This window comes from Sinocyclocheilus anshuiensis, unplaced genomic scaffold, assembly GCF_001515605.1.
Source record: "Sinocyclocheilus anshuiensis isolate Anshui unplaced genomic scaffold, SAMN03320099.WGS_v1.1 scaffold1826, whole genome shotgun sequence".
Classification (NCBI taxonomy): domain Eukaryota; kingdom Metazoa; phylum Chordata; class Actinopteri; order Cypriniformes; family Cyprinidae; genus Sinocyclocheilus; species Sinocyclocheilus anshuiensis.
The window spans coordinates 52,348-72,859 of record NW_015542582.1 but is presented as its reverse complement, the minus strand read 5'-3'; the positions used below and the strand labels follow the sequence as shown (position 1 = coordinate 72,859).

The window sequence follows — 20,512 nt, the reverse complement described above, 5'->3', positions numbered from 1 at the left end:
TTCAGCAGGGTGAACATGCATGTGTATCCAACCATGTGATGGTCACGTGATGAGAAACAAATTATGTCACCCGCTCTGCCTAAACATCAAACTCTCTGACATTTACCTACTTGAAGGAAAAAACCTTACCAAACTTTAATAAAATATCCATATTCCTTTGACATTGAGGCTCATGATTTGAAATGCCTGTTAGGTAAATGATGCAATATTAAAAGTTGTCACATGCCAAAGAGTGCACTGGAAGTGTTCTAATATCACACTGACTTTATTTGCTTCTATAAAATATGTTGAAGGAATAGGTTAATATTAAACGGATAGTTCACTCAAATGAAAACTGTCTTCATTTACTCAACCTCATGTTATTCTAAACCTGTATTGTATACCTCACTTGAACTCATGGATTTGGAATATAGAACAAAAATTGTGTACTTTTAAGTTGCTTTGCATCTTTTTTTAAAAATCTTGAAAGCTCTAGCCTCCGTAAGCTGTAAAAACATGTGGATAAAAAGCTCTACAAATGTTTCCTTTTGAAGAAACAAAGTAATACGGGTTTAAAACAACATATGGGTGAGTAGCCTAAATCATTTTCTAGTCCTTTAAAACATGACTTGTGCTTGTAAACGTACAAAGACGACACTGTTATGGTATAACCTATTAATAGAGAAAGATATGTTTACTTTAGACTAAAATATTCACCCATCCAATGATTATGGTGGAAATATGCAAACCTACACCACTAAATATCCATTTCCTCATGGTTATATATTTGGGTCAGTGACATGACTCATTTTGCCCAAATGTAATTTGGTAACACTTCAGATTAGGGAACACATTAACTATTAACTAAGAGCTTTCCCTTAATAAACTCCTAATTACTGCTTTTTGATAGTAAGTAAGGTAGTCATTGTAAAGGTTGTGTTTAGGTATGGGGTAGGGTTAAGGAATCTAGAACATGTCAGGAAGTATTTGTTGTCAGGTGATAAAAAAAAAAACTGTAAATAACAGAATAAAGCCCTGTAAACCCTCATGGTACTCTCGTCGATGTGCATTGAAGACTGACATGTAAGAGAAGAAATTGATGAAAAGTCGTTATTTTTGTTTTCTTCGCTTACAAAAAGAATTCTCGTAGTTTCATAAAATTAAAATTGAACAACTGTTGTCACATGGACTGTTTTAATGATGTCCTTACTACCTTTCTGGGCCTTGAACGTGGTAGTTATGTTGCGGTTTCTGCAGGGTCAGAAAGCTTTCGGATTTCATCAAATATCTTAATTTGTGTTCCAAAGATGTACACGGGTTTGGCGGGTTTGGAACGACATGAGGGTGAGTAATTAATGACAGAATTTTCATTTTTGGGTGAACAAGTAAACTACTTAAAGATCTCAGACATCCTTATTGTCAATGACCCATTTGCAATTTATAGTAAGTGTCATTACCATGAGAGCATGACTAATGTTAATAATTAACCAGGAAAATTGTTGATTTTCAAGGGACATTGATCTTACAGCTAGTGATGGGCTGGGCTGCATACTGTCATATATTAATGCACTGCATGCCAGAAAAACATGAAAAAAAAAATATTTTCTTCTGTTGACAAAGCTAAACAGATGGATGGCGTTCATGGAGCAACAATGGACTATAAGACCTAATGGCATCACTATGGTGTAATGTGTCCTGAGCCTTCAAATACCATTTTCTTTTGTTAAATGACAGGAGAACAGAGTGGACTCAGCAACAGGATGCTGCAAACTTCCTACAGTTCATGACAGGAAACTGATTCGACTCCAACTGGATACAGATTTGCCAGATGTTGCTGTTGAGTTGGTGGAGCGTTGGCGTTTTGGATGCTGGAAGCAGCTGCAGACAGTTTCGTTCTGGATTATTGGGACACCAAGGAGTTTGTAGACTCAAGTTTCCCTTCCAAGGCTTCTGAGACTGTAGGGAGATGCCAGTTACTCAAACTGATGTACTCCTCGATGATGGACATGACTGAAGATTTCAAGTCTTCTTGATTTGTTCTAGACCGGTTTGTTCCTGAACAATCAATCCTAGAAGTGTCCGTTTCTACGCCAATGCCTGCAGCACCGACAATGACCTCGTTGAGGACCAAAGCAGCTTGCTTTCTGTAAACCGAAGACTCCCTGTAAAATTCCATGAAGCGGTCAACAAGAAGGTAGAGGTTTCCGTAGTATCCCAACATGCGGCAGATCTTCCTGAGTGCTGAGAATATCTTGTCATCTGTGAAGTAGAGGAAGTATTTCCTCTGGGATGGGATTTGGTGCAGGTCAGGTCTCAAGTCTGTCGAAGACGTCAGAGTTCTCTCCTCGATGATCTTCACATCCGTTACGTCCAGCTCCATCACTTGCATCAATGCTTTGGAGATGCGCTCCAGATGTACTGCTGAAGAAAGTACCGCATCCACTTTAGGCCCCAGAATCTTGAGGTACCCAAGGAACACATTAAGAACAAAGAGCTTGCGTTGGTCGTCAGATGTTCTCATGAGTCTAGGTAAGGATGATGCCAAGCTGTGGAGGTTTTCGGATAGAATATCAGTAAAGTCCTGTCTGCCATTGGTTTGACCCATTTGTGCCACCTCATCTAATGCTGCATTGCACCTGTGCTTAACCTCAGGCTCCTCATCGTTGACAGCACCTACCAATGCTTCCAGAAGAAGACCGACACATTCACCCACAGACTGGCTACACTGAGAAAGAAGAAAATGGGATAGATTGACCAACTCAAGTCTGACTCTCCAGTGCGGGTGGGCAGATGTGCAAGAAATGATCTTCTGTAAGACCAAAGCAAGGCGCTGGGATGTGGTTTTGCGCCAGGATGGACTTCTCTTTACAACAAGCTTCTCAACCAGCCCTAGATTTCCAGCTGCCACATCATTGTCTGTTTTCTGAAGCTGCTCATCGGCCATTACCAGACCTACTGCTTTGTACCAAACCCTCATGGCCTTCACTGTAACTGTATGGCCTTGTCTTACATCTCCACTTATTACGAGACTCAGGGCTCGAGAAATCCCAGGTAAAAAAGTGGCCAAGGTGCGTCCGAGCAGATACCTCTCGTCCCGTCCTGGCTCAATGTGTTCCTCTACGCAGTCGCACTGCTGAAACAAAGAAAGGAGACATTTAAGGGAAGCCGTTTGAACTCCTCTAGCCTTTTCGTGCTCTGCTAATGCCAGAAGTAGTGAAACGGCGGCTCCAAGTCCAGGCAACATGCTTGGCTCGTAGAGTTTAAAAACAATGTCACCGTAGGCAGAGTGCATAAGGGTGTCCAGGCATCTAAGGACGGCCAGCTTTAGTTCCTCAGAGGTTGTGGCGGGTTTTCCCGGGTCTTTTGGGGAACACAGACAAAGGCACAGCTCAGAGAACAGATCCCGTAGAGAATCCCAACTCTGAACGCAAGTGCTCTCCAGCACATACGTCACGGCTTCCATCACCGCCTGGATGAGTCCCTCCCGCTTTGAGCCAGGGGATTTGAGGACAAATCTGAGGGGAAACAGAATATAGTCCTGGAGCTGTTGGAGAGCTCCATCGCTCACACTGTGGAGATGACCACTAAGAGCTTCTACGTTAGCAACCGTAGGTTCTTTGGTCAGGAGGACACAGGATGGGCGGAGATATGCAAATGCAATCTTTGGGTCTTCGATCTGATGTTCAGCCATTCTTCATGTATGGAGCACAAGATCTGTGAAGGATGTTAATACAATTCTGGAAAAAAAAAATCGTCATGAGAGAGACAAACATGAGAAATACAAATATAAAAATGTATGACAAAGAGAAACTTTTGGCAACTAAACAAGTATTAATCAGCATTTGTTAGTATTCAATGACTGATTCCTTGAAGTGACATTTTTATTATATAGTCAAGTAAATGCATTTCACAATGGATGCAGTTCATTTTCCAACTTCTTAAATAATATTGCTGATAATTGTTTTCACTAGCATACATAAAGCATGTTATCTTAAAACAAACATGCAAAAAAACATTGACAAAAGAGTCTATGACTATGAACTGCTTATCACACTAAAACATTTGATGTCCTATGAGGTGTATATCACTCTTGTTACTGTGTATGATTAATAAGATGGTGCCCAGTAAGCACATTTAAAAGTCGTAAAGTCACAATACAAGTCTATTCTTCTATGGTCATGTTTTATTTTAACATATGAAGAGTGAACGAGCATATTGAATATTTACTTACAGCACCTCCCCTTAAAATTTCCCATAGTACTTACTCTTGAGTGGTTCAGTGCAGCTAAGTCATGTCAGCAGCTAACAATCATGTCAATAAACTCCTGCTTTATTTCATTAAATATAAAATTACGAATTTCAGTCCAGAGAGAGATCATCTATGCCTGCTAGCAAACAAAGGCTGGGTTTCCAAGACAAAAGAACACACGTGACTTGAAAATGGCTGGTATTATTATTCAAAACGAGACATGTTGTAAATATTACAGCGTTGCAAAAAACACATCCAGCATGATGTCGCGTCGCGTCGATGTGACGTCACGTACGCGACGCTCGTTTGTTTATCAACCAACTTGGAACAGAATCTCGTCGTGTTCAAACATTCGGCAAAAGTTTCGAGGAATATACTCACGGATCATATCTTATTCATTCGATTTATTAATATCTCGACTTAAACCACCCTTTTGATCCGCAGTAGTTCGTATTTAGTGTTTCCCGCGTGCGTTGTGCCATATTGAATTTAAATCCAGATTAGGCTAACGTTACAAAAACTGCTGACAGGTGAGAATTTATTTACATTACCTTTTATGTTTTAGTTGTTTGCTTGATTTGTTTCTTTAACCTGCTTAATTAGCTTTTACTGTCTTGAATATGTTGGCTGCATGTCCCAGAAATTTTGCATTACAAATAATCACCTTCTCAGCTAATCAATAACTCAGACTCTGTATGGAGTTTAAGTTCAAACTCTTCTATTATATCTACTTTGTTAATCACATGGCCTATATATATGCAATCAAACTACCGTTATAAATACTTTGTGTGTGTGTGTGTGTGTGTGTGTGTGTGCAAATTTTATTCATATGTACATTGTTTTACTATATTGGTCTCTAAAGAACAAATATTCCATGTGGTCTCTCTTAATACAAGTAGACCACAGAAAATGAGGTCATGAATCCTAATATGCATAACAATTATTTAAAAATAAGCAAAATGCATTTGAAAGTGGTTTAATAATGTGTATGTATGTGGTTAGTTGACAAATTAAATGTATTATTGTAGCATTTTTATTTAATATCAAGCTTCCGGATTAAATTTTATGGCAGTTTGAGAGAATGCGTATAATTTTAGCACTATTTTAAAACCTTTTATTTGTAGTTTATTTTTAAATGTCCTTGGATTGTGAAAAATAAAATAAAACTATGCCATATAAACGAATATTCCATGTCGAAGCTATACTATAATAAGAATTATAGTAAAAAATATTGTTTAGAAAGTAGTTTTAAATGCAGAATAACACATCAAACAGTCAAAAGTCAACTACCCATACTTTATATATTATATAAATGTAAATATAAGGGTCCATTTTTTCCTGTGAGTCCCTTAGTTCGAAAGCAGCTTTAAATTTCTTAAGTGAAATGCAACTCAGACCTGTTTATAACCTGTTGTGTCTTCTCAGGGTGGTTTGGTGAGAGAGAGCGGTCAGCATGTCGTCTTTCTCCGAGTCTGCGCTGGAGAAGAAGCTGTCTGAACTGAGTAACTCGCAGCAGAGTGTTCAGACTCTGTCTCTGTGGATCATTCATCACCGCAAACATGCATCCTTCATCGTGCGTGTGTGGCACAGAGAAATGAAGAAAGGTAAGAGAGAGTTTTACCGCTGTTGACACTGGTGATCGGTTAACAGCTGCAGCTTTGGGTTTACAATGGTAGTTGAAGGAATAGTGAAAATATACTCACCCTCAGGCCATCCAAGATGTATATGAGTTTGTTTCTTCATCAGATTTGGAGAAATGTAGCGTTGCATCACTTGCTCAGCAATGGATCCTCTGCAGTGAATGGGTGCCGTCAGAATGAGAGTCCAAACAGCTGATAAAAACATCACAATAATCCACAAGTAATCCACACATCACTCCAGTCCATCAGTTAACATCTTGTGAAGAGGAAAGCTGCGTGTTTGTAAGAAACAAATCCATCATTAAGATGTTTTTTAAATTTGTTGAACCGTTGCTTCCAGCTAAAGTGTTTGTCCATACTCCATAAAAACACTTCCTGCAGTGAAAAAGCTATCTGGTCTCAATCAGGAGAGAAATCTGCACAGATTAAAAACTGTTTACAAGCCAAAACATTTCAGAACAAATATGTGGCTGGATTTTGATGTGAGAGACAACAAGAGATGGACTTTTTCACTGGAGGAAGCGTTATTATGGATAATGGACTTGAATTTTGGCCAGAAGCAACAGTTTGAAGTTAAAACACTTTAATGATGGCTTTGTTTCTTACAAACACAGCTTTTCTCTTCACAAGACATTAACTGATGGACTGGAGAGATGTGTGGATTACTTGTGGATTATTGTGATGTTTTTATCAGCTGTTTGGACTCTCATTCTGACGGCACCCATTCACTGCAGAGGATCCATTGCTGAGCAAGTGATGCAACGCTACATTTCTCCAAATCTGATGAAGAAACAAACTCATCTACATCTTGGATGGCCTGAGCATGAGCACAATAAATGTTATTTTTTTGGCTGAACTGTTGCTTTAAAGGGAACAAACAGATCTGGGAATCAAGGAATGTAAGACCAAACTTTACTTGTTTAGTTTAGTTTGCACAAGGCATGCTGGTTGTGTAAACAAGGTTAACCTTCAAAATGGCTAAAAGGCTGAAACATTCAAACTGAAACACAAAAAGTTTTTGTTCTAAAGTTAGTAATAATGAAATGTTTGTTGTTCAGCTAAAAGCAGCAGGAAGTTGACGTTCCTGTATCTAGCTAATGACGTGATTCAGAACAGTAAGAAAAAGGGTCCTGAGTTCGCCAAAGACTTTGAGGGCGTCCTGGTTGATGCCTGCTCACATGTGGCCAGGTAAACGCACCTTCACATATGCTTATGTGTTCAGTAGCATGAATCTGTCCTGTCTCACATGTATTCTGTGTCTTTCTCTGGCAGAGACGGAGATGATGGTTCTAAGAGGCACATGGAGAGGTTGCTGAACATCTGGCAGGAGCGGAACCTCTACCGTGCAGACTTCATCCAGCAGCTCAAACTGGCTATAGAGGACTCAGACAGTCCCAAACAGAAGCCCGCAGGTCAGCGCGATACATGCACACGGTGTAAACGTTTTTAAAAACATCCCAAGATGCACCTGATGAAGTTGGTAGATGAATGTCCAGAGTGACCAGAGCTGCAATCTAGATAAAGAAGAAGCTCAGATATAAGAGAGATTTCATTTATGTCATATGTTTTCATCATTCATGCTTCAGTTTGTGTTATTTCAGTTTTCATCACTGCTATAGCTTGCAAATCGTATTTTAATGCAACATTTTGGTCATGCAACCTTCATCAGGCATTGTTTTCACCAAAATGCATGTTTGTTTACTGTCCTGTAGAATGCATGAACTGAATCGTCTCTTTTTGAAAGCAAAGTGAAGTAAAAGTTGCAGGTTATTTTGTAGCAGATGATAGAAAAAAATTGAAGAGAAGCTACCAGAAGGTCCAGGAGGAAGAGGAGGAGGAAGATGATGATTACAGAGGTCACTATTCTCCCCAGGAGACAGACGCAGCTGCTCCACAACTGGTGCGAATGACATTTACTCAAAAGAAATGTGATTCTAAACCCTGATTCTTGATATGATATTGATGATTGATTTTATTAGTCCATTTTGAATGCAGTGTTAAAAATAAATTGAACTATTAAATAAAAATACAAAAGGTCTGTCTAAGTAATGTCTGTAATAACAGAATTAAAATAAAATATTGTTTAAAACAATTTCAGATGCACTGCTAAAGCAGCTTTACATGTGGTTCTCCATCTGAAAATTGTAAAACTTTTTTATTTTAATTCTTTTATTATTATACTATACATGGAATGTTTGTATTTTTATTTGTTTTATTTTATTGTTCACTTTGCAGGACCATTTAAAATGCACTAGTAAAGGCAAAAATATCTAAAAATAGCAATATACAAATATAAATACATAATTTTAAATCTAAAAGCTCGATATTGAATAAAAATTCTATAATAACAATCACTATCAACAATCAAAGGTAGGAACCACTATTCTTTGAATAATAAATGGCATTTAAGGGACTCATGGGGAAAATATATTAACATTAATAATTAATATAATTTTAATGTTTGTAATTTAATGTTTATATAAAAAGCACGGGCAGTTGATTTGACATCACATTGCAAGACACTGCTAAAACTGCTTGACGTTTCAAAGCAACTACCAGTATTTATACTTTTTATATATACATTATATTAGATATTAGAGTACACTTTTTCCCATGAGCCCCTTAGTTTGGCCATTTACTCAAAGAAATGTGATTGTAACCCTTGATTTTCAGATCAGTTATGGTAAAAAATTATGGTATTGTTTCTGTTATTGTTTTGTAAGGTTTCATAGAATAGCGCCATTTTACCAAGTTCATCCAATCAGATTTTAGAAACTAAACTGATTTATAAGAAAGATTGTGTGTGACTGGCATGATCCACAGACGGAGGACCTGGTGAAAGTGCTGCAGGATCTAGAGAACGCTGCGTCCGGTGACGCTGCTGTGAGACAGAAGATCGCATCACTTCCACAGGAAGTGCAGGACGTTTCTCTTCTGGAGAAGATCTCAGGTGAGTCTCACAGGAGAAGCATACCTCTGTCTAACAGGAAGTGGTTTTCTGATGAAACTCTGTATTCTCTGCAGATAAACAGGCGGCAGATAAGCTGTCAAAGACGGTGGACGAGGCCTGTCTGCTGCTGGCGGAGTATAACGGACGCCTGGCTGCTGAGTTAGAGGACCGGAGACAGCTGGCCCGAATGCTGACAGAATACATCCAGAGCCAGAGAGATGCGCTCAACGAGAGGGAGAAGAAGCTGGAGGTACGAGACTCCTAAATGTGTTAAAAGACAAGTTTACCATCCTGTCATCATCATCTACTCTCGTGTCTTTCCAAACCTGTTTGATTTTCTCTCTTCCTTGGGAGAATTTCTGCAGAATATCAGAGCTGATGGTTTCAATACAATAAAAGTGGATGTGATTTTTACCTTCAAGCAACAAAATAGTATTATAAAAGTAGTCCGTATTACTTGCGTGCTACATTCAAAGTTTTTGGAAATCTTCTGACAAAAAGACCAAAATTAAATCATTATTCACTGATAAATCGTAATTTTGTTTCAACTTGAGTTGGGTTCATTTAGGTTTAAATTCCTCACACAAAGCTGTCTTGGTTTCACAAGACTTTGAATATATCACAAAGTCATATGAACAACTTTTGGGATAATTTTCATACTTTTATGGTACTTTTCCTTCATTTTCGAGCTTAAAAACAAGCTTGTGTGAAATGTTTCCTTTTGTGTTTCATGGAAGAGTAAATCAAACTTAGTGTTTTTGAAAGAAGTCTCTTCTGCTCACCAAGGCTGCAATTATTTGATCAGAAATACAGTAAAAACAGTAACATTGTGAAATATTATTACAATTTCAAATAACTGATTTCTATTTTAGTATATGTTAAAGTGTAGTTGATTCCTGTGATCAAATCTGAATTTTCAGCATCATTACTCCAGTCTTCAGTGTCACATGATCTTCAGAAATCATTCTAATATGCTGATTTGCTGCTCAAACAACATTTCTGAATATCATCAATGTTAAAAACAGTTTAATGTGTTTTTGGAAGTTGTGATGCATTTTATTTTTCATGATTCTTTAATAAATAGAAAGAGAAAAGAGTCGGCATGAATTTGTCAATCAAAAGAACATCATTTGTTTGAAATAGAAATCTTCTGTAACATTATAAATGTGTTTACTGTCACTTTTGATCAATTTAATGCATCTTTACTGAATAAAATAGTATGAATTTATTTAAAAACATCTGAATGGCCCCAAACTTTTGAATATTTTGGACTGATTCATTTATTGATTATCTGGTGTTCCTGCAGGAATACAAGCAGAAACTGGCTCGCGTCACACAAGTGAGGAAGGAGCTGAAGTCTCACATCCAGAGTCTTCCAGATCTTTCTCTTCTACCGAATGTCACCGGCGGTCTGGCTCCTCTCCCGTCTGCTGGAGATCTGTTTTCCACTGACTGAACATCTCTGAGACTCACAGACACTGGGCTCCTCCTCACGGACAGTAACATCAGTAATGGAGCGAGTGATGAAGATCTGCTGTCACCAGCTCAGCTTTCACAAGTTTGTTTTTCAGTAGTTCTCATGTCAGCTAAACCTCACGGAGATCAAGCCTGCGAGTCGATCCGTCAGTAAACCAGACTCAGTGTGGAGATTTTCTTTTGATGTGACTTTGCTGTGGAAAGCAACTCCCTTTGCTTTGTCTTATACCTGTAGGTTTTTAGTTTTATTGCTGAGAGTTTAATTTTGCTTCATTTTGGTTTTTGGAGGAAACTAAACATGAGGATTCAGTTTTAAACACCTCACTGCTATTGACCGAGTTTATAATATCAAGAGAAATTAACGAAACTCATGCCCATCATCAGACTGTGATATATTTTGGTTACAAACCTGACCTGTTTTTCTTCAAATGATTATTTTGCTGATAAATACAACAGATTTGCTGATATTTGTGAGAAGAATACAGTGTGATCGCAGTCTCTTCTATGGTCACTGTATGTTTACAGTGTCTCTCATTAAATATGACCGAACACATTCAACAACAAAATGTTTTTTGATATAAGTGAATCTTTGAGATTTGATTTGAATGGATTGTTGTATTATCAGAGGCACATGTAAATGAGATTGTGTGAAGCATCTGAAATATAAAGTGGCCAAACTCTGTCCAAAACATTTCTTATGTTTAATTCACAGATGAGTGGAACATATTTATGTTTATGCTGTTGATCACCACCAAAACAAACCATCAAACACAGAGAATACTGAAGTGAAGCTTTTTCTAGGTTTCTTGAAAGTCATCGTTGTTTACAGATTTAGAATCAGTGACACTATTGAGCTGAAAAGCCATCTTGTGCTCTGTGGCCATTTTGTCTTTCAGATTTTGAAGACATTTGGCAATTTTCTTTACTTTCTGGACCCAGTTTAGTTTAATGGCTCAGGTACCAGTGAGCTGTTTAGCACAACATGGATTGCTATTCATCTTTTGAAGCATAAAGAATAAACTCATTCTCTTGGTAATATTTTGTTTGCAGATTCTTTATTGAAATGAACAGTCAATAGGCAAGTTGTCCATTCATGCGAGTGGGGGGAAAGCAGTGTACTGTCAACCTGCACAAGAGACTGAGGAGTCAGATCTGTTTGGCAGAGAGGAATGTGTTTGGTAAAGTACAGCAGAGCTAAAGGAACCCTGGGGGAACATGTTAACTTGTGTGTTAAGATATGTGCCTCTAGTGCAGTTGACATCCACCACCACATTAAAGCACATACTGAATACAGAATATTCATTAAGACTTAAATTGCATACAGTACACAGTAAACACAATAATAACAGAATGTTGAGACAGATAGACGCAGACATACAGTTCGTGGAGTTTTGTCTGCTGGCGTTCATCGGCGCTTCTGTGTGGTCATGTACACACAGGTTGATTCGGCGTTTGTCGTGTAATGTGAAGTGAGGTTCTGTAATCTGCTGATTGCGTGCGTCTGTCGGGGCAGTGCTCTTTAAACCACCGCTCGTTTTTAGTAAGCGGTCAATAAAAACGTTAAGACAACAAAACATATAAAAGACGTCGAGGACAAAAAAAAAAGTTTTTTAATAAAAAGTGAAGTTTATCAAATAAATTACAACACAAAAGGTGAGGTTGACTTTAAGCGTCGCTTTGCGCTTCCGCTAAAGACTCCGGACAACAACAGCGTAACCGAGCTTAGCGATTGGTAGAGGTCCTGCAGGTCACGCCCATCCTTTAAATACCAGGCGTGCGTGTCTATTTTGACACATGCTTTTACCAATTCAGTGCCGGATAGATCACGTAGCCGCTAATGAAGCTTTTTTATTATTATTATTGTTATTAAATCAAGGGACAAGCCGAATAGAACTTATTAAAATGCATCGCTTCTTCCTGCTCATCATAGCCTGTCTTGCCATCGCCGGTAAGTAAAGCAAAGTTATCTCTGTTGGTTGTTCTTAAATAAAGTGTGAATATGTGTCTTAAAGTACAAATATTATTTTTTTTATCAGGTGCTGTGAGTGACAGTGAGAGAGTGGAGGTAAAAAGTGGAAAAAGCGTCACCCTACGCGTCGAAACACCTGGGAATGTGAGGCGAGTGACTTTAACGTTACGAAAAAACTGCGAAGACAGGACAGGAGATCCCATTATCCGCTACTGTTCCCCCGGAGAGGAGAAGAATGGCTGCCCCGCCAAGAAATCCGACAGATTCTCAGTCAGGTTTGACACGGAGAGTTTGTCCATAATCTTCGTTGATGCCAGAGTCAGTGATGAGGGATGTTACGTTGTCTCGTATTTCGACGTCGCTAACATCTTGAAGGAGAGGTTCTTCGACGTCACGGTCCACGGTTAGTTTCTATAAAATCTACAATGTTGTTAAAAAAAAAAAAAAGTACTGATACGATACTGAACCTAATTTGGTTAGTAGGCTACTGCTGGAACGTGAATGTGGCATAATTTAACAATTAACATTAAAAAATACTTTGATTCTTTTCCAAGTTTTTGAAAGACCTTGCAGTCTATAACCCAATTTTTGAAGAGTTCACAGAATAAATACAATTTTAATGAATGTTGTTTAATCTTTGAACTGTGTCAGAGTTCACCAAACTTCTAAATATAAATATGGGCAAACTTGGTTATAATTTTAAGACAGCATTATAACAGAATAGAATAGAAATATAATGAATACAAATGAATAAATGATTAAACACATGAAACCCTCTAAACTAGAGCCAGTTACAGAGTGAAACTGGAGGCCCATCACAAGATCCCCCTGTTGAAAAAAACAGCATATGCTGGTTAGGTATGTTTTGATGCTGGTTTATGCTGGTCCTTTTGCTGGTTTATGCTGGTCATGTGCTGGCAAAGGACCAGCATAAACCAGCAAAGGACCAGCATAAACCAGCAAAGGACCAGCATAAACCAGCAAAGGACCAGCATAAACCAGCAAAGGACCAGCATAAACCAGCAAAGGACCAGCATAAACCAGCAAAGGACCAGCATAAACCAGCAAAGGACCAGCATAAACCAGCAAAGGACCAGCATAAACCAGCAAAGGACCAGCATAAACCAGCAAAGGACCAGCATAAACCAGCAAAGGACCAGCATAAACCAGCAAAGGACCAGCATAAACCAGCAAAGGACCAGCATAAACCAGCAAAGGACCAGCATAAACCAGCAAAGGACCAGCATAAACCAGCAAAGGACCAGCATAAACCAGCAAAGGACCAGCATAAACCAGCAAAGGACCAGCATAAACCAGCAAAGGACCAGCATAAACCAGCAAAGGACCAGCATAAACCAGCAAAGGACCAGCATAAACCAGCAAAGGACCAGCATAAACCAGCAAAGGACCAGCATAAACCAGCAAAGGACCAGCATAAACCAGCAAAGGACCAGTATAAACCAGCAAAGGACCAGTATAAACCAGCATAAACCAGCAAAGGACCAGCATAAACCAAGCATAAACCAGCATAAACCAGCAAAGGACCAGCATAAACCAGCAAAGGACCAGTATAAACCAGCATAAACCAGCAAAGGACCAGCATAAACCAAGCATAAACCAGCATAAACCAGCAAAGGACCAGCATAAACCAGCAAAGGACCAGCATAAACCAGCAAAGGACCAGCATAAACCAGCAAAGGACCAGCATAAACCAGCAAAGGACCAGCATAAACCAGCAAAGGACCAGCATAAACCAGCAAAGGACCAGCATAAACCAGCAAAGGACCAGCATAAACCAGCAAAGGACCAGCATAAACCAGCAAAGGACCAGCATAAACCAGCAAAGGACCAGCATAAACCAGCAAAGGACCAGCATAGGACCAGCTTAAACCAGCATCCCAGCGTCAAAACATACCTAACCAGCATATGCTGGTTTTTTCAACACTACTAATACATTATGAGATTCAAAGTTTGTATTCATGAACTTTGTATCTCTAGTTGTTTTTGTAGGTTTTGTTCTGTACAGAGCAACTGCTCAGTACCATTAGCCCAGAATCTCCAAATATTAATTCATTTGTCCTATCTGCTTTATTGTCTGTAGGATCACTGGAAACTCCTGAAGACTTTCCTAACAAAGCCAAAGAGACTCACTGGACAATCAGCCCAGAATATTTGTACATAATCGCAGTGGGCATCGCATTGTTGACTGCATTTGTGATTTTGGTTATCATTTGTGTCATCAACTGCATCATCAACTGCCAAAAGGCAAGTATTATCATCACAGGAAAATTAGACAACACTTCTGTTTTTGTATTAATATTGTAACACTTATTAACAGCAGTGTTAAGGCTATGCAATGTTTAAGATGCAGTTTTGTTTTTGGGGAACTTGTAGAAGTATTTGTGAAAGACATATAAGTTTCCTTGAGATATTTTGCTCAGAAAAGATTTCATTTGAAGTCATAGTAGATTTCATTCATTATGTACATATATTAATTATTAACGTTGATTGGTTTAAGAAGCCTGTTCTGTGTTTTTTTTTTTTTTTGGTTTATATGATATTTTGGTATGAAAACCCTTTATGTGCAATGGTTTGTGATTTAACGTTCTCTTCTCTCTACAGAAGAAGCAAAATAGCACAGGGGATCCTGAGGAGATGATTTCTCTCAGCTCAACCAGCAGTGGAGGTCAGTCCAGTAGAGGACTCTGGGTTTTGTATCATGACAAATATTATGTTTTTTTAGGGTTTTGACATTTTACAACCTTCACTAATCTCGATTTGTCAAATTATCAGATATTTTAAAGAAACTTAAGTCATACGGGACCTGCACTTTGAGAAAACCAAAGAAATTTTCTTTTAAGAAATAATATTACATAGTTTGGCATAATATAATTTTTGCAGGTACTCGTGCCATTGTCTGTATGCATTGCATTTTAATGTATTTTTTTATCATTTCAAAATGTAAATTAATTTAATAACAAAATATACTGATTATTATTCAAACGCATAAGTTAAACCACTTCAATATTTGCTGAGAAATACTTTACATAATTATTATTGTCATAGATGACTAAATTAAGTATATTACAAAAAGTGGCTATAGAAGTAAATACATTGTTTTATATCCATATCTTTGAACTTAATAGCCCTGAAAATCTTTTCCCCCTACAATCAGCAAGTAAACCAACCACAGATGAATCCTTAGAGATGGTGGATGTGACAAAGTGTTCAGTGGACAATAACAATCAGCGTTCAAAAAAGGACCTGAACCATGGAGCCTAAAAGGCATGATGACGAAAATACAAATACAAGACATTGTGTGGACTCACAAGACAACAAGGGCTGAGGATTCCATTTAAAGACCATTGAGACATCTCATGCAAGTCACCATCATACAGAAGCAGCAGCTCTTCTCTGAGATGAGCAGAACCTCAGATGCTCAACCAGAAATACAACAGTGGTGATTCCCAGCAGACCAGACAGAACCAGACGAACCAGAGCCTCAGTGATGCTGCAATGATCCAGACAATCTGAAAGAGAAGAGAGTTGTTCATAAACATGTGATTGAATGTCTTTGTCTGTGAAGACACAGCACAGAGGTCATTACAACAGGAAGAGAGTTCTGTTTTAAATGTAGTTTGATTTCTCATACCTTCATGTCGTGGGCAGATCTCTTTCATGTGATAATATAATTATTAATCGGTTTACACTGATGGACAGTTTTATTACTCACTGGATTCACAGCCGTGCAGCTGTAGATCTCTGGATCATTATAATGAAGCTAAACTGAGGTTGATGTTGAGATCAGGATTGCTGGTCTGGTTCAACATTTCACCTCGTTTATACCACGAGATAAACACGCCTCGATCATTTTTCACAGAACACAACACAGAGCAGAACTTCTCCATCTTCTGTGGCTGCTTTGATGAACCTAGTGGACATCTGTTGTGTCAGGTTAATTCTGAACCGTTTGAGAGAACCTTTTTTCTTCATATCAAGAAGTTCAAGAAATCAACAGATATGTCCGTGATTGGCTACACTGCTCAACACTGCAAAAAACTCTCTGCAAGCAGCTCTCCAGAGCACAAACACGAATACGCATTAGAGTTTCGTTTCATTTTGTTGTTTATGTTTAGTTTATTATTTTATGTTGTAGTTTGATTGTTTTCCTGCCTGTGCTTTGATTTGTTTGTTTTAATGTTGATAGTTTACTGTCAGCTTCTTTTCTTTGTAGATATCTTATAAATGATTATAAACATCTTACTCACATTGGAAACTGTTGGTGGTGGTTTCTTGTTCCTTTTTTTTATTTATTATTATTTTAAGACGAGGCTGTGTAATGTTAGTTTGTTATATTGGTCTTTGCTCATTCCTCAGTAAATGAACGTGTAGAAAGAGCTTTGTTGTCTGTTCCAGGTTATTTTGCTGCCTCACTCTAGCCAGTGTCATAACATTGTGAAGCAGATGATATAATAATTTTGACCCTACTATCTGAATGGTGCAGCAGAAATTGAGACTCATCAGACCAGGCAAACTTTTTCCAATCTTCTATTCCCCATTTTTTGGTGGGCCCATGCAAATTAAGTGGTGTATAAATAAGGTGGGCGAGTGTATATAAACAGCCTCGCCAAAAAAGTTACCATATGGATTTAATACTGAACTACTGATAAACACTGAAGAGTCTAAGACTGGATCATTATCACTGTGATTAATATGTTTCTGGCATGTTTTGTTATGTTTTGCAACAATTCTTTTAACCCTAACAAATCCTAAAATCTTAAGTGTTTGCTTATTTAAATCCACCTTTTTGTTTTGAGTTTTGAGTCTTCTTAAATCCATATGTTGAACTGCTGGTTGTGGTCTGCTAAATGAACAATCAAAAAGAGTGGGGGTCTCACCTTGAGTTTGGTTTACACCAACTGGAGACCTGATGACAGGTACAGAAACAGGCCCTTTAAAAAGACACATTGGCATCATATTTAAACGGGAATTTGCATGGAAAACATAGATGGAAAATCAACAATGTATGCCAGTGACTGGTGGTGACTATTTCAAGGGCCCGGAACATGATTTTTACCTGGTGCCCACCCCTCGCCAAAATTACAATGTTACATGCACATACATCTGCGATGTCACTTTAAGTGTTTTGCGGTATAGGAGCAAAACACTTAAGTATGGCAAGCCGTTTTGACTTTTATTCATTCTCAGGATATGAATTCTCTAGTTAGAATGTTAATTCTTGATATCAGGAATTAGATTTCAACTAGTAAAAACTATAATTCTTGATATCTGTAATTGTATTTTCACTAGTTAAATGTCACCATATGCTGCCATTCAAAATCAATTGTTGATATCAATAATTAATTTCTTATTAGTTGAAATGACAATTTAACATATCAGAAATACAATTCTTACTAGTAAAAACCTTTATTTTTAATTCCTGATATCAAGAATTAAAATTTTAACTAGTACAAATTTAATTGTTGATATCAATAATTCATATCCTGAGAATGAATAAAAGTCAAAACGGCTTGCCATACTTAAGTGCAACTTTGCATGTTCATTCATATTCTGGCCATCTGCTTGCCTTATAAAGTACAAATTTACAGATTTGAGGGTCTTGTCTTTTTCTGCTACAAGTGAGAGAGTGCAGGTGATGATTGCAAGTGACACTAATTTTGTATCCTTTTCTTGTCTTCACCACCTGGTTACTGTTGTAAACTGTTGAGAGATTCAAACAAACAAGCAAATAAATAAATGTGATAATACTTGCGGAAGCGCATATGAACTGAGGCCTTACGGTTTGGAACGACATGAGGGCGAGTAATTAATGACAGAATTTTCATTTTTGGGTGAACTAACCCTTTAAATAATCTTTGACTGAATGGTTCTTTGTGGAACCAAAAATGGTTCTTCTATGGCATCGCTGTGAAAAACCTTTTAAGCACCTTTATTTTTAAGAGTGTTGAGTGATCTTATCAAACCGATGCTTACTCATTAACTTACACCTCTTTTCCATTTTGATCATTTTTGCTGTTCTTATGAACCTGCTGCCGGTAAAACTTACTGTAAACATCCACTCTGATCCTTTTCTCTGAGACAGATCCACTGTGGAGAGAAACTTGATAAAGTCCAGAATCGCTGCTGCTGATGTTCCAGATGGTCAGAGCTCCAGTCTTTGGGTTCATTTTCACTCTGCCGGTTAGTGTTTCTTCATAAAAGGGTTCATAACCCTGATACATCTGTGCGATACGAACAGTTTGATCACCTCGTTTAAACAGCCATGTTACTTCACTGAGACTCTCAGTGTCTCTTGTTTGTAGAGTGAGAACATCTCCCTCCATCACAGTCTTTAACTCATCGCCATTCACAAGATCTGAAAGAATATTAAAACTGGTTAGATGTACCATATTACTTGTACTGTTTCTACATGTAATATTTATTCTGTGTTCATAGGTACCGTTTAAACTATGACATCTGTAATATGATTTTTACTGTGACAATGCTTTTTTGAAAACATTGTTGCATAATTGAATATTTCTGTACACTGTGTTATGCACAATCTGTAGAAACATTTATGCAGTTCACCATTTTTTTTCCACAATCACTGGCTAATTTCTTTATAATTAGGTCACTTTTTTAAAACTTAGTGAACACAACAGCATGAATGTGGGCTAAACGGTGGGTCATTTATCATCGCTTTGGCACAAAATGCATTCAGTGACTACATATTTCAAATGAAAATATTACAAAGGAAACATACAAAACTGTGTCAGGAAACCAAATAGGTAATGCATCTATTATAACGGTACATTTACATTATGCTGCTGTTTTTCACAAACTAGTGACAAAGTCTCTATATGTTTAACTGAAAAAGCACAAAGAAATTTACATTTTACAAATGTTCATCTAAGTAGTCTCAAGTATCTCTATGTTGAGGTTTCAGAAAATGTCTTTTCAATAGCAGTATCTTACTGTTTCTAGATCTCAGAGAGATTTCAGAAACACTGTCATGTTAGAGAAATTGTGAAAAGTACAAGACTTGTATAGGATGAACTGACTACAAACTGTTGAAAACGTTCCAGTAAGTCACCTGACCAGTGACCACAACCACTAAAACAATAGACTGCTAGCAAAAAGAAAATACTTCAAATATTTATCTTACCCTCCATACTGATGAAAAGCACAGTGAAAACCCACATGCTGAAGGACATTTTGATCAATGATCAGGTATTATTATAAGTGTGTTGATTTTCTCGGTTCTCTTGCCACTGAAGCTCGAACTCATCTGAAGGTTTTCAGTTTCTATGACTTTCATCAGGAAGTGGCTCACTGACCACAAGATCAGACATTACCAACTATATATAGCAGCAAAAAAACTTTCAACAATGAACTGTTATTTAACAGCTTTTTATCTTAGTGACTGACACTTTTTAAACTAATATAGACCATAAATCTAGAAGACTAGCAGTCAGATGAAAGCTATCCTGATTTACAGTCTTTATGTAGACGAGGACAACACAGGACTGGTGAATAAAGCTGTGAAAGCAGGTGAAGTATGTGGAGCAAGACAGAGGGCTCAGATCAGGATAGAAGGGGTTGAAACTGTTCCTTCTGTAACCTCCATCATGCAGTTACAAGCAGCCAATACTCTAGGTCCTGAGAAAGACTTGCGGAGAATTTGCCATCAGTACATGCTACTATTTATTTTTATTTTTTTGAGTTTAGGAGAGTGCTGTCCGGAAAAATGCAGCTTTATGTTCCTATAGCTTAAAGGGGTCATATGATGCGATTTCAATTTTTACGGCGGATCGCAGACTTATAAGTGCATTACCGCCACCTATGGACCATTGACACTCTATCTACAATCTCAATTAGGAGTGTCAATGGTCCACTTGAGAGATAGGTGGCGGTAATGCACTTGTAAGTCTGCGATCCGCCGTAAAGCAAGAAGAAGAAGATGCCTCACGCGTGTGCTGTCGAGAACGCGCTCAGGAGGACGCGCTGAGTTCAGACAGTTCAGACATTGTGGTGAAAATCAGAGGTAAAAAACGATATAAATACTGTTCAGTTTCTTGCACAGACCGATCGTTTTGTGTCTTTACACATCAATGTATCGTCACGAGCCGCAGAGTTTAATTTGGTTTTGTTTGAGTGTTTTTTTTTTACTCCCAAAGCCGTGATTCCCATTCACTTACATTATATGACTGACAGACTGCAACGGTTTGAGTTCAATATCTTCGTTTGTG

The 20,512-nt window shown here is 38.0% G+C and overlaps 4 protein-coding genes across 6 annotated transcripts; 2 read left to right on the top strand and 2 right to left on the bottom strand.

Moving 5' to 3' along the window:
• Positions 1–1,799: 1,799 nt before the first annotated feature.
• On the bottom strand, positions 1,800–4,387 carry LOC107694415 (TELO2-interacting protein 1 homolog). The gene is made up of 2 exons (XM_016494102.1): positions 4,245–4,387; positions 1,800–3,716 (listed from the first exon to the last, which is right to left on the bottom strand). Exon 2 carries the CDS (start codon positions 3,668–3,670, stop codon positions 1,880–1,882), a length of 1,791 nt encoding a protein of 596 aa, XP_016349588.1. The 5' UTR covers positions 3,671–3,716; positions 4,245–4,387; the 3' UTR covers positions 1,800–1,879.
• Positions 4,388–4,512: 125 nt separating this feature from the next.
• On the top strand, positions 4,513–11,319 carry LOC107694417 (regulation of nuclear pre-mRNA domain-containing protein 1B-like). Of its 2 annotated transcripts, none has more exons than XM_016494104.1 (8): positions 4,513–4,758; positions 5,654–5,832; positions 6,927–7,056; positions 7,141–7,280; positions 7,650–7,768; positions 8,692–8,818; positions 8,893–9,068; positions 10,125–11,319. In XM_016494104.1, exons 2-8 carry the CDS (start codon positions 5,682–5,684, stop codon positions 10,272–10,274), a joined length of 993 nt encoding a protein of 330 aa, XP_016349590.1. In that variant the 5' UTR covers positions 4,513–4,758; positions 5,654–5,681; the 3' UTR covers positions 10,275–11,319. The 2 variants fall into 2 exon arrangements, with proteins under 2 accessions (XP_016349590.1, XP_016349589.1); XM_016494103.1 differs by having other exon boundaries at positions 7,647–7,768.
• Positions 11,320–11,399: 80 nt separating this feature from the next.
• LOC107694418 (uncharacterized) lies at positions 11,400–16,717 on the top strand. Of its 2 annotated transcripts, none has more exons than XM_016494106.1 (5): positions 11,400–12,242; positions 12,331–12,666; positions 14,365–14,528; positions 14,886–14,949; positions 15,457–16,717. In XM_016494106.1, exons 1-5 carry the CDS (start codon positions 12,089–12,091, stop codon positions 15,543–15,545), a joined length of 807 nt encoding a protein of 268 aa, XP_016349592.1. In that variant the 5' UTR covers positions 11,400–12,088; the 3' UTR covers positions 15,546–16,717. The 2 variants fall into 2 exon arrangements, with proteins under 2 accessions (XP_016349592.1, XP_016349591.1); XM_016494105.1 differs by having other exon boundaries at positions 15,439–16,715.
• Positions 16,131–19,477, bottom strand: LOC107694406 (uncharacterized). Its single transcript, XM_016494095.1, has 4 exons — positions 19,429–19,477; positions 18,331–18,639; positions 17,067–17,215; positions 16,131–16,250 (listed from the first exon to the last, which is right to left on the bottom strand). The coding sequence occupies exons 1-4, from the start codon at positions 19,475–19,477 to the stop codon at positions 16,131–16,133; spliced, it is 627 nt and encodes a 208-aa protein (XP_016349581.1).
• Positions 19,478–20,512: the final 1,035 nt, after the last annotated feature.